General features: G+C 41.1%; 1 protein-coding gene across 1 annotated transcript in view; it reads right to left on the minus strand.

Annotated features, from left to right (window-relative positions):
* LOC126262968 (acetylcholine receptor subunit beta-like 1) overlaps positions 1-12304 on the minus strand; it is an 845533-nt gene extending 833229 nt beyond the window's left edge. Inside the window, exon 1 of the mRNA XM_049959919.1 lies at positions 12200-12304. Coding sequence (XP_049815876.1) covers positions 12200-12275 — 76 coding nt within the window. The 5' untranslated portion in view covers positions 12276-12304. The remainder of the gene's footprint in view (positions 1-12199) is intronic.
* Between the last annotated feature and the right edge of the window lie 1737 nt (positions 12305-14041).

Here is a 14041-nt window from a genome sequence, read left to right on the forward strand (position 1 = left end):
ATCGCAGGACATTTTAATAGCCAGTGTCTATACTTTTACAAATAAATTTATAAAACTTTGTCTGCATCACCAGGAAGGATTCAGGATTCACACTCATTGCAGTGGAAGTTCGAAAACATAACGAAATAAATTTTTTTACGTGTCAAATTTCATCATCTTTTTCACTTGCTAATGGCAGCATTTGTTGCTATAGGTACACTTTTCTTCATAAGTTAGAGAGATTCTTCGATGAATTTTGCACAGCATACAAACCATACTTACAGGTGTATGAAACTCTAGAATTTATTTAATTTATGAAAAAACGAATGAGCCGTTATATTTTAAACTTCATGTTTAGAAAAAACACAAATTTTATAGTTAATTACCTCAATAGATTTTGAAAATCCTAGAGTTTCATACACATTTAAGTTTGGTTTGTATGCTGTGCAAAATTCATCGAAGAATCTCTCTTACTTATGAAGAAAAGTGTACCTATAGCAACAAATGCAGCAGTAAGTGAAAAAATGATGAAATTTCACATGTAAAAAAAATATTTCGTTATGTTTTCGAACTTCCACTGCTATGAGTGTGAATTCCGAGTCCTTCCTGGTCATGCTGACAAAGTTTTATGAAGTTATTTGTAAAAGTATAGACAGCTGATATTAAAATGTCCTGTGGTGCCTCTCCTGCTCCAAGTCGGCCCGATTGACGTCCTACCCCCCTTAAGTGAATATACGTGAGCATGAGAACCATGCACAGAGAGACGTTTTCTCTCTCAGGGGAGTTTTGTAATTTACAACTAGCCCGCGTATGTCACTGGGGAAACAAGGAACATTTTACGATAATTCTGTCATTTAAAGAGGGATTTGTTTGGATATGTGGATTTTCTAAAGTTTTCCATTTAGGAAATTGTTCATAAAAGCTTTGAAGTTGTGATTGGTCAAATGTAAAAGACATGGGATTGCGCAGTTTGATGCTAATATCGGACTGACTATGAAGTGAATCAGCCAGTCAGAGGACAGTGCGTTCGCGCGTATTTTGTGGGTTAAAGAATTACTTTGTGAAGTCTAAAGAAAGCAGTTTTGAGCTCAGCCATCATCATATTCGGATGCGGATGTAAGGAGCTCTGAAAAGCAGTGATAATTTTGCAGAATAATGATTAAACCTTGACCGTGGAGTGCCACAAAAGGATACGAATGTGTGAGAAAAACGATTTCAATATGTAAACTGTAAATTTTGAATAACCAATGTCTGCGTGGCATGTTATACAGACTGTGACGTGGACTGAACATTGGTACTGGTCAAATTGTGTAATATTTGAGCGAGCATTCTATCACAAATAATCCGTTTGTTAATCTTTTTGGTAAAGGTTTCGGTTGGTTACCATAAAGTGGCTATTACGATTGACTTTGATCGCGTGTGGGTGTTGAAACCAGAACTAAAGATTAGCAGGAGCTTGGCAGTGTTTTTGTACCAAACAAGTGACAATATATCAAATTTTTCACTCTCAAACTATCTTAACAGACAATGGCTCACCTGACCTGATACTGAAAAACATTTGTTGCAAACGTCAATTCGTATAATGCTACTGATTCTACTACAGCTTTCCAGTAGAGGAACATCACTCGCTTTTAACAGGGAAGGCGTGCGGACCAGACTGCAGAAGAAGGAATCACGACAAGGTGAGTCAACATTATTTCTGTAGAACGATCTATAGTAACCACGACGTTGCTACCGATTTATACTTCATCGCTATACTTGACTGCAGCTTTATTAAGCGTGGTTTGCTATCAGCCTTTTAACAAGTTGGCATAGCAATATGAGCATTTACCAAATTATAAAGGATGCAGTACATCAGTGTTGTACACGCTGACATAACACTTTACCATTTTTTAACTCAAGACAACTGTATCACCAACCGATACCTGTTATCAAATTTAAGAGTTTATATTATTTGCAAACTAGAGAGTTTTCAAAATTTTGTAATAAATTTTAAATCCTTTTTGTAAAGACTAAAAGATCGCATTTCTCAATTTCTGATAATACCGGGTATTAAAAGTTTCTTATGTTTGTAGATGTCGTCTACGGAATTTTTCGTCGCTAGAATGATTACATATTCGTCTCTGCTCTGCTTGCATATTCTCCCTGGCGCCCCACACGCCCGTAATGCCAGCAGGCGGTATTCATTCTGGTGGTGGGCAGTGTTTATAATGCTACGGCTCACCAGTGTATGGTTGACATTGAAAGCGACAGTTTTCAATAAGTTTCAGCAGCTTCATCTACCCACAGTTCACAAACCATACATTTTTAGACAGGTGGTTTCTTTTATGGAAAGTGACAATTAGAAAAAAGCCTGTCTTAATGTACTCGTTAACAGAGGGTTCCTAATTGTAAAGGAAGCTAAATAGGAATCGTTTTGGATAGGCATTCATATCCAAAAGCATACAGCTCCCATGGTTCAAGTAACCAAGACATTATTCTGCAATGCGACTCCTCCCACGACCAATACAAGAAACAGTACCGTAAATGCCGGTGGCTCTGACATTTACTACAGACCAACAACTGACCAACTAATACTATAAGAACGACCGGTACTATGGGGCAAACAAAACACACCCCAGGTGTACGTCCCAAGTAGTCACAATACCCCTGTATTACAACAACTGTGGTTAGCCTTATTGTCGCACTAAGTATCCTTTGTAAATGTATTAAATACCAGAGACACATTGATTAGTATTGCTCTTTAACCAACAGACACGGAAGTGTATAACCAATCAATCGTTTTCTTGTTTGTTCGTATGGCAGGGAAAGGGTACTTTTTCGACTGCTAGTTTCTCTTCAGTATAATCCGTACTCCGTGTCCACTAAAAACTTTATACTATGCAATGTGAAGTCACAAACAATATGAGTACTTTGGATGAAGCACACAAATAGTATGGCACCAGCTAATGAAAAATTCTTAGTTCGTTTCCCGTTGATCATCGCATGATTTTCAGATGCGATGTGATGTAAACTGAAAAGCTTCTTGAAGAATTGTATCGAAACTGACATCCAAGCTCCCGAACTGATCTCAAAACGAAAACCTTAAACCAGGCTGGGAGCCAGGGACCAGTATTTTGTAGGTACATTTCAATGAGCATTCCGAAAAGCAGTTTGCCAACGAGTTGACGCCGTGTTGTGACATTGGACAAGTATTCTGGAGGACATTGGTTCAAATCTCCATCTGATCATTCAGATTTAGATTTTCCGCGATTTCCTTAAATCGCTACAGGCAAATGCCTGGATCGTTCCTTTAGAAAGACAAGGCTGATGTCCTTCCCATTGATTCTCATTTCGGAGCTTTTGATTCTCTCTAATTATTTCGTGGTCGACGGGATGTTATGCCCTATTTTTCATCCGAAACACTTTTTGTTTCACACATTGCTACTATCATAAATTTAAAACACATGAGTCTGCATATGCGCTAAGTAAATCTGTTATAGGTCACCAGGTTTCTAATCGAGAGGAGCCCTCGGCTCAAAAATGGTTCAAATGGCTCTGAGCACTACGGGACTTAGCATCTGAGATCATCAGTCCCCTAGAACTTAGAACTACTAGAACCTAACTAACCTAAGGACATCACACACATCCAAGCCCGAGGCAGGATTCGAACCTGCGACCGTAGCTGTCGCGCAATTCCAGACTGAAGCGCCTATAAGCGCTCGGTCATAACGGCTGGCAGCCGTCCGTGATATTCTCCGTTATTGTCATAAACGGGGAAAAACATATTTGCTCGAAAGAACCTGGTTGTACTTTCTACTTCACCTGACCCCTACTCACCACATACATCGCACACCCCTGTTTTGTTACTTAGTCCATTCAACTTTAAGTACCTAAAATAACTAAAGTCGACAGTTTAGATCCCGTAATTACTTGTCACGTGATCTATTAGCACGAAATCGTAAAGAATTGTGTTGAATCAGTTTACTGATGATTTTTCGTATCTTTTATTTCATTCTAGCTGCATGTGGACTATTTACAGATAGGTTTATGCAACAGTAGAAATACTCCCAATTCTGAAGCAAGTGTGTAGTTGTTTTACGCTATAGCTACGAGACACAAAACTGAGAAATGTTTTTTGGAACAGAGAGCGTTTCCCAGCAGGAACTTTTCCATTTTGCTTTCAAATTTACGTTTGCTGTCTGACATCGTAAATCATTCGCTAAGCGGCAAAAAAATGGTGACTGCATTATTCACACGATTTTCAGATTAAAAGAGTTGCAAAAAGTATTTGTCGGTAATGAAGGATATTTTTCCATGTCGCGGAATTATGAACATTTTTATTCCTTCTTAACTGCGATATAGCTTTTGCAAAAAATGTAATGAGGAAATAAGTGAACCGCAAAGCTACAGTTAAAATCCTGACTCTTTTAATCAGTTGTTCACAGGAAGAAAGTGCACGAGTGTCAAATGTTATTCTCACATCACACTTCTGTGCAGTGAGGAATGTTTGTCTCTTGAAGAAAATTTTCGTCTTATGTCATTCAGCCGGACATTACACAACGAAAATAATTTTGATAAAGGATAATATATATGTCATCTGCGAAAATAACTAACTCCGCTTGTTGCAAATCAAACGGAAAGTCTTATACACACAACAGAACTAACAGTGAACTTCCATTAAATTAGCTCACTCATAACATGGCAGTAAATTTTCACCTCGAGTCTTTAAGGAATCTAACTCCCATATATAAACCGTCATATCATCCAAAAAAAAGTGGCTTACAATGACATAATTTTCCCGTTACTTCCTGTGGTGTGCGTGGACACTGAGGTATATGGGGATGCTGTCTGCAAAATGGATTACAAGTAGAGTTAGTAGTAAAGACGTAATAAATTAACGTGTCATGCCAGATACTGTAGTTTTACTCCAAGAATAGAGAAAATGTAGATAGCGATAACCTCTTTCAATTAAATGATTTTCTTGGGGGGGGGGCAAGAGAGAGGGTGGGGAGGGGCGGATGACAGTGAGAAAAAGTTCCGTTAATGTTTACGTGATGTGTAAAGGTTGTTGGAAGTTGCTAAGTACTGGATGAAAATAATATGGGTGATGTACATAGTATGACATATTGTGTTAAACATTTAACGTAAGATTATAACATTAATGAGTGGACTGACACACCTTGAGAGAATGAATACTGCGTTTTAATAGCTAAGTCATCCTGAGGGTTTCTTTTTTGAATGAATCTTTCGATCTGCAACAGAAACTCCCTGACAAATTATACACGTGTGCCGAACAAGAGCGTTTATTTTATTTTACTTGTTACTTGCCAGGTTCACGGGACGATGTGCGAAAAAGCTGTTTGGTCATTGAATGAGTCTGTACATAGTTTACAGTATGCTGATTATAAAATTTATAGCAAGGGGAACAAAATAATTACAACCCGAAAAAAATCGTTAAAAATTATACAAATAAATACATATTGCGTAGAAAAATCTCAACTACTGCGAGCAGTTCTTGTACGGCACAGAAGGAACGTGTTACAATGTAACCTTTCAACTTAGGTTTGAGGACTTGGTGTTTAATCACTCAGGTTTTTTTTTTTTTCAGTTTTGCTGGAAGCTTGTTGAAAATTAAACCTTCTGAATACTGCACACTTTTAACCAAGTGCAGACCGTTCTGCCGTACAGTGTTCACTGAACGAATGTCACAGTTTCTGCTGAGTGAGTCTGTATTGTAAACAAAGAAATTCCTTTTATGAGTGTATGTTCAGGAAAGGCAGAGTTACGATCCCGAGACGCCTGCACAACGGCTACACGTGGTTCGCGAACTGACAGCACAGATCCGGCTGACGGTCCTTTTCTGGACTAAGAATATCGTTTCTGAGTGCACCATTTCCTCCAAAACATGATATTATAGTTGAAAACAGCGCGAAAGTAAGCAAAACTAAACAAGGCTTCGCGTTTCAGAGTAGGAGAAAGTGGAAATTATTCTTATAGTGAAGCATTCAGTTTCTTGAACGTGATACTAACAAAACGTCTTTTCATCTGCCCTTAATTCTATGAGTTTTAAGTGATTGATTCCACAGTCTGACAGCTTTAGGACGGTAAAATTTCTCTGCTACAAGAGTAGTGTGTGAAAATTGTATTGCATTTCGTTGTAGTTAAGCGTTAACCTGCTCTGTCAAAGCTATATCCTATTGTTAGTGACTACCCTCTTAGCTGCATCATTCGCGTTACATTTCATGTGGAACATAATAACTTTTTTGTCATCCTAAAGAGAAAATTTTGTGAATCATCTGTCATGTTTAGTTACAGATCGTTCATTTGTATCAAGAGAAGCAATGGATCCAGAACAGTCCCTTGTGGCATCAAATCTCTTCCTTGTTTGTTGACAGAAAGCACTGTTTGACATAAAAAATATATCGATTCCTGCTGTTATGTGATTATGTTCCCGTTAGCTTCAGCGAGTGAATGTGCACGTAAAATCACAAAGAAGAGGGAGAGAGAGTAAGTTGGATAGTTAGTTAAACATAACTTATCTAGATCATTTGAACGATTTTTGTCGAAATTATGTCGAACAGGTCAGTTTACAGAATATGTGACATGATTACTTTCAGTGGATGACTATAAGCTGGGCATTTATAAGTTCCTAAACGACACATTAGCCTAAATGTAATATTTAAGGACATATAATCTACCAGTCCCACTCATGGAACTACAACTAGAGTTTCTACAATCTACCAGTTTTTACACAAAAATTCGTATGAAGTAGAAGAACCCGTCCAGTATGAAGAACAAAAATTTCTGAATTTAATTGTTTGAGCTACTAAGTAATATCTTTCTTCCTGTTCAAGTTTCCATCAGTATATACACCCAAAACTTCGTAACATTCTAACCTCTTTACTGACTCGTGCGCTACGTCGTTTGGTGGCATGGCTCTCTCTGTTTGTTGTGCAGAACTGAATATAGTGTGTTTCCTCAAAATTGAAGGTGAGCTCTTTTCAGAAAACCATTTAATAACCGATTTCGATGTTTTCTTTGATAGAGGTCATTGACAGTTGCTTCTGTTATTTTTCACTAATTGGATTTACTTAAAAACCAGTATCGTCTTAAAAAAGTACTAATTCTACTTCATTAATATTAAGTAGAAGGTCATTAGCATATATGAAGAATATAAGTGGGAACAGCCACAAAAACTGTCCCTCTTTCCGTCATGTATGACTAATCCAGCACAACTATCTGCAATCTGGTAAGTATGGTTCAAACCAATTGTTTACAAAAACATCAATTCAATAAAACGTGAGTGTTTCTGAGAGAGTAGCATCGTCTACGTAAACAATTTGGACGGGTCGCAAAAAGCACCAGCTGGCAATATTTTATTATGTTTGGTGAGCGAATGTATAAACAGTATTCTCAGTCCAGCTGCCCATCTGGAATACAAGCTGTGAAGTGATATACAAATTGTTTCTAGCTGTATGTGAGATTACTCGTGAGTACATTACTCAAGAACCACACTTCTCCAAGTAGCAAGAGGACCATTCCTCTGGCACACTATTCGCGACGCAATGGCTATGGCTTTGATGTGATTACGTCCGTCTGATGAGCACCTATCCGCGAAGAGGCAGTAGCGCCGTAGCAGTCTATAAAGATCCCGGCAAGGTGTGGATCGAGACTGCGCCACGGTTGCTAGAGAGTGCCCCCACCATCCGCTGCTTACCGATCACTTGCCTGCCTCTACACTGGAGAAACGCACGCAGCTCTGCTGTTTCCAACGAAACAGACATTCGATAATTCTATCCAAAGAACAATGGAAGCAGAGGCGCAAGCAGATTAGATGGATTTAAAGAAAGTAAGCGCCAGAAGAGAAGGTGATCGGGAAACTGACGTGGAGACCATACGAAGAGACGTAAAGTATGCATGAAGGTAAACATCTTCATAATATTCAAATTGGTGTGGAAGGTGGAATAACACGATACTAAAAACACGAGAATGGCACATAGGCTGTTTATAAAATCAACTGTTTAGGGTACCCGAAACGATCACAGCATCTTTAATTTGATGAATCAAATTCCTTACAGTTCTCATTCTATTACATGCGCTATTGCCTACAGTACACTTTCTGATATGAATTTTGTATTCACCCCAAAGTGGTGGGCGAAGAAGTTGCAAGACTCCAGAGCAAACAAAATCAAGCCGCTCATATACAGAGTCACCTATTGTTAAGTACCTGAACAGACCGTGGAGCACATTTTCCAAGATTGCTCCAAGAGAAGACACTCTGCGAAAATGAGTGATGTTTTGCAAGCTATAGCTGAAACTCTTAATTAGATATGGCATACTATTACACATTTGTTAATGTGGAACGCTGTATCAAAAGTACTTTTCTCGTAGAATGTGCGATGTGAATTAATATTTCGTAAATTTTTAATTTGTAACTTTTCTTTGTAAAAATTATAACTTGTAGTTTGTGTTTACTTTTGTAAGACTTGTGATTTGCAATTCTTGTTTTCTTTTCTAAAACCTCTAATCTGAAAGAAATTGTGACAAGTAAATAACAGTGTTAACCCCATCTGGTGATGGATATGAAAACATACCAAACACGTCATCTAAATTTCAAAACCTAAATTGTGGCTGATTGCTTTGAATAATCTCATCATTAATATACGTTACCCTTGTGTTTTTCAACAGTGTATTGTGCAGATGACGAAACTTAGATATTACAATGAAAGACATACAGTACCTTAAAGTGAATGGGAAATAGGCAAATACTCGAGAAGGTGACAGGAAATGATGCCAAAGTGCTACGTATTGAGACAGCAATGTTCTGTTCTTCACTGGCGTGTGCACTATTTTGCTCTTGTATAGCGAAAACTTTGTGTCGGTGCGGGAACCGAACCTGGATCGCAGTCTTTTATCATCAGTGCACTCCCAATTTCTCTATCCATCTTGACATCATGGACCGACTGAGAGCGTTAGCTTTCTGCAGTCTCCACCCAGTTCCTACTTCACGGTTTGTCCAGGAAGAAACTGTTACGTTATGGAAGAGGCCATAACAACTGACTCTAAACGAAGAGTGCTGGCTCTAAAATTCGCCTTCCACACGGGGTGGTTGTTTAGTTCCACAACTTTGTTTTCCGACGGATGTGGCTTTATTGTTGCCAACGGTCCGAGTTTAAAAGGTAGCCAATTGCAGCCTCAGTTCTCAAAACGGTGCAATATTGCAATACGAACACAAAGCTGATAAAGAATCGCTTTCGAATGCACGCATGCACCTGTAAATCTCTTTGCACAAGCTACGTTCCCATACCAAGCGCCCGCAAAGAAATAAGTAAAGGTGCTAGGTGCTGGTCAAAAAGTAGGGCAAAAGTTTGATGAAGAACGTTCGCAGAATTATTATTCTAAGCAAGGCGCAAAGGGTATGAATGAAAAAAGAATCGCTAATTCAAATTAAAAAAAGTAATAGAAATACTCTACTGACTGAAAAAAACTAAATACGTTACAGTAGAATTGTACCTAAATATTCCAGAGTGCGTAATTCTGATGTTTCGCGTTTCAGTATAATTTGTATCTGCATTTCAAATGTCGTAGTTAAACGCCAGGGGATTCAGAAAGGATTCCAACTGAGAACTACTTCTGTTGTTCTGGCGTCGGTCGCTATTATAGAAGATATCAAAAAGATTAAGAGTGCATCACTCCACCTGCCATAACTTATGCGGGTGAAACATATAAATATTTTATTCATTATAGCATTCTGTAACATTCATTAAACCTGTTATATTGCGCACTTTGCTTTGAACTCATCTTTCTAATCCAGATTTTCAATGGTCATTTCAGTCTGTAGGCAAACCAAGTGGATCTCACAACAAAAGCTTATACTCTCAGTTCTACACGCGATTATCAATATGTCGCTTGATGAAACTGAGTAATACTTCATGTCCTGCACAAAATCTAACATATAATTTCCACGTGAGTATGTTGTGCACGACTGAACAGATAGAAATCTAACATTTCACTTAATACATGATTATTTCTTCAGTTTATAGATTTGCAGGAGATTCACATGTAGCTCATTTCCCACATCAAAATATGACACAATATCTTTGGGATACAGGGTAATGGCGCAGGGCTATATGCGCATACAACCTCGATCTGAAATTCGAGGAGAATACTGATTTTGATTCTCTTTTGCTTTGACTCTACGAATTCTGTCCCCAATAACGAAACAGAAGGATTTGTTGCTGTGCTGACGATCTTACAGTTGCGACCAGAAGAATCGTGCATGCACTATTTACTTGATCGTGAAGCATAGTACGGAAACACTCATGTGTCTACACGTATACTCCAATGTTTCACAACACACAGTATACTACAATCTAGACGGAGCTTTGTATCAGTATTAACCACTTCCTGCCCTGCTCTATCAGAGTAAAGAGCAAGAGATAGACCATCGTACACATCCTAGTGTTTCTCATTTATTCGAATGAAACAAACACAAGATATGTAGTAGAATTGTTGAATTGAGTTTTCCAAATTTATCGGAGATAATAACATTGCCATTGTTCCATCGATTACCACTGACGTTATTTGACCATCCTTGTTACACCTTTGTGTGGCCTACAGCAGCCCTTAACTGAACTACATAGACGTTTTCAGTTGGTGGATTTACAATAAGTTTGTGATCTGTGTAAATTGCAAGACTGGCAGAGAGTTTCACAATTAAATCGTCTCTTCCTTTTGTAGCTCTAAAACGTTGGGCGTTTGCAGCAGTGCGTCCATGGCGGAGGGTGTGACCGCGGAAGATGTCTGCACAGAGAGCGACATGACATTTTCTTTATTTGGCGTCCATATCCTACTGGAGCTTGACTCCAGTGTCATTTTCTTGGTGTAATCATAAAACAGTCCAGTCCAGGACCATCCAAATGCATATATGAAAGGGTGTGATAGCAGAAGATCTATGTATCCCATCTCAGTTACAAGAGACCGTATGGTTTTAGATGCGACGCGACACGCCTCGAACAATCTGTCTTCTTCAGAATTATCATTAAACCGAAGACTGATGTACCACTTATGGTGTACCAAGACATATATAAGGTTAACTGTGGATAAGTATAGCATGACGTGTGAAAAGTGTATTGCACGTAAATCAAATATGAGGTATCCATACAACTTTGTTTAGCAGATTCCACAAGCTGGGCTTCAGTGTTTACTCCACGAAATTTCTTATGCTCTCTACAGGTCGCTCTATACCGCCCATGAAGATGAATTGTGCCGTTGTATAAATAACTGCACTTTCGGGAGGGCATGCTTATCATCCCTAGGGGATTATACGATGCTATGAACGTTCGTGACAGGTTAAAATTGGCAGCAGACGCAAGGTTCAAACCAAGATACCTGCCTTTCGCGAGCAGCAGGCTTCCAACTGCCCTGCCCGACCACCCTTCAAAGATTTCAGAAAAGCTTTAGTTTACCACAGTTTCTTTTCCAATCCGTCCAGACGCCACAGAGATTCATTAATAAACAAAACAAAGTCGCTAAACAATCTTCGATCATTGAGAATTTTTTGTTGTTGAATAAAGCCGTCGAGATTGGCTGATATATTCTCACTTATTACGACGTTTCAGCTACTGCCGTCATCAGTTCGAAAGATAGAATTCGTGAAAAAAAGTTTGATGTGAAATGTAATAACAGCTATATCGAAGAGGAGTGTACTTTTCTTTGCATCATAAAGTGGCCATTGTTTTGTGTGTTCAAAATTTCTCTCTGACGATGGCAATAGTGGAAACGTCACAATAAATGAAAATGTAGTACCCGGTCTAGACAGCTCCTTCCGCAAAAATCCCACAGAGGATCTATGGTGATGCTTAGGACCTTCCACTCCATAAGGTTGAGGAAACATTGGAGAGTACGATTCACTGCGTCGGGTCTGTTGGTCAGGATGCATATGTCAGCTGTTTTGCGGAGTGTACACTGTGATAAGTTTCAGCTAGCTGTTAATCACTTCCATTATGTGGGATTGGATAAGGAGAGTGTGTGGTACAACAAAAAGGTCCCTCGGCGATGCACATTACGACGATATTCCGAGTACGGATGTGTGGCGGACTGCAGACTCGCTGTGCTAGAGTGGAGATCCGCCTCGGTGAACACTAGGGCACTCAGTAAGCCGTCGGGTCCAGAGCCGGGCGGCAGCGTCCGCTCCCAGAGGCGCGGTGCGGTGCGGCCCCGGGTCGGGGGGACTGACCTGGCTTGCAGACGAGGGCGAGCAGCAGGCAGGCGTGCAGCAGCAGCAGCAGCAGCGGCGCGGGCGCGGCGGTCATGGCTCCGGGCCTTCAGCGGCGGCGTCCCCGTGCCCGCATGGCGGCCGCAGTCCGCTGGCGCTGGCTAGAGTCGCGCCGTGGCGCGCGCCCGCAACCGCAGCCGCAGCCCGGGCCGGCGCCCTCGGCCTCCCATCGCCGCTCGCTGCCAGCCTCGCACTGCCGCCGCCGCGCGCGCCGCCGCGCTTAATAATGTAGCAGCGCGCAGCGCCGGCGCCGGACCCTCCGCGGCCAATCGTGCGCCGCGCCGCGCGCCCTCGTATCGACCGGCCGCCGCCTGCGTGGCCCGCCGCCAGGGGCGCCGTCGGCGTAGCGGCCCCGCCCGTCTTCAGCGCCCGCCGCCGGCAGCGCTGTCGTCGCACCTGGCGGGGAGACTCGGAGCACCTGCTCGTGCTCACGCCCAGTTCCCCTTGCGGGCTGCCTCACGAAGTGTGTAGCATACCCGTAGGTTCATTAAGTTCGAGGACTCTTTTTTTATCTTCTTATCGCTTTTCCGCCAAGAATTTCCCTCTCGAATCTCTATTGTGGCTCGGCCGGCCGCGGTGGTCTAGTGGTTCTAGGCGCTCAGTCAGGAACCGCGCGACTGCTACGGTCGCAGGTTCGAATCCTGCCTCGGGCATGGATGTGTGTGATGTCCTTAGGTTAGTTAGGTTTAAGTAGTTCTAAGTTCTAGGGGACTTATGACCACAGATGTTGAGTCCCATAGTGCTCAGAGCCATTTGAACCATTTTTTTTCTATTGTGGCTCGCTATTTTACAATCCAGTTCAAATCATGAACAACCCAGGAATGTTGCCGGGCCTTTACAAATACGTATCGCCGTTTAAGAACCTTCAACATCGCAGCGCGCCAGCAATCGCTGGTTAATATATTAAAAAACTAAAAACCCGCCTCGGTTGCGAAACAAGCACCTAGTGTTAAGTGTTAAACCAGGTTTCGGCGTAGATAACTACGCCTTCTTCAGAAGAACAATAAAACCCAAAAGTGCAACCGCGGGACTGCTACGGTCGCAGGTTCGAATCCTGCCTCGGGCATGGGTGTGTGTGATGTCCTTGGGTTAGTTGGGTTTAAGTAGTTCTAAGTTCTAGGGGACTTATGACCTAAGATGTTGAGTCCCATAGTGCTCAGAGCCATTTGAACCCAAAAGTGCCTAAGAAGACCTTTGTCAATGATTAAAAGAACTCCGTAGCTATACATTTATAAACGGAAAAGAAAAGGAAAACACAAACAGTACATAAGTGCAAAGTTGTTTTTTCCTTTTCTTTTTTGTTTATAAATGTATAGCTATGGTGTTCTTTTAATCATTGACAAAGGTCTTCTTAGGCACTTGTGGGTTTTATTATTGTTCTGAAGAATGTGTAGTTATCTACGCCGAAACCTGGGTTAACACTTAACACTAGGTGCTTTTTTCGCAATCGAGGCGGGTTTTTAGTTTTTTAATACATATCGCCGTCCCTATTCCTACTGCAGTTCCTGTCCCAAAACCGCTTCAACCAACTCCTTCTCCTGGACAAAGAGCCATGCCCCCATGTTTATCTCTCCTGACGTGAACTCTTCCCCACTCATCCCACTCCACGTCATGCCTCCTATCTCCCTTTCTCCCTCCATCCGTCGCCATCCCTTTTCTTTTGTAGCCACTACCCTTTCCAGACACCACACTAATCCTCACTCTCCATTCTTTCCCACTGTCTGTATTCCCACCACCCACCTCCTAATTATCACCTGCAAATCTTTCCTACCTAACAGACCCCTATCTGTTTACCACACCCCC

The sequence above is a fragment of the Schistocerca nitens genome, chromosome 6 (genome assembly GCF_023898315.1).
Source record: "Schistocerca nitens isolate TAMUIC-IGC-003100 chromosome 6, iqSchNite1.1, whole genome shotgun sequence".
NCBI classification, from domain to species: Eukaryota; Metazoa; Arthropoda; class Insecta; order Orthoptera; family Acrididae; genus Schistocerca; species Schistocerca nitens.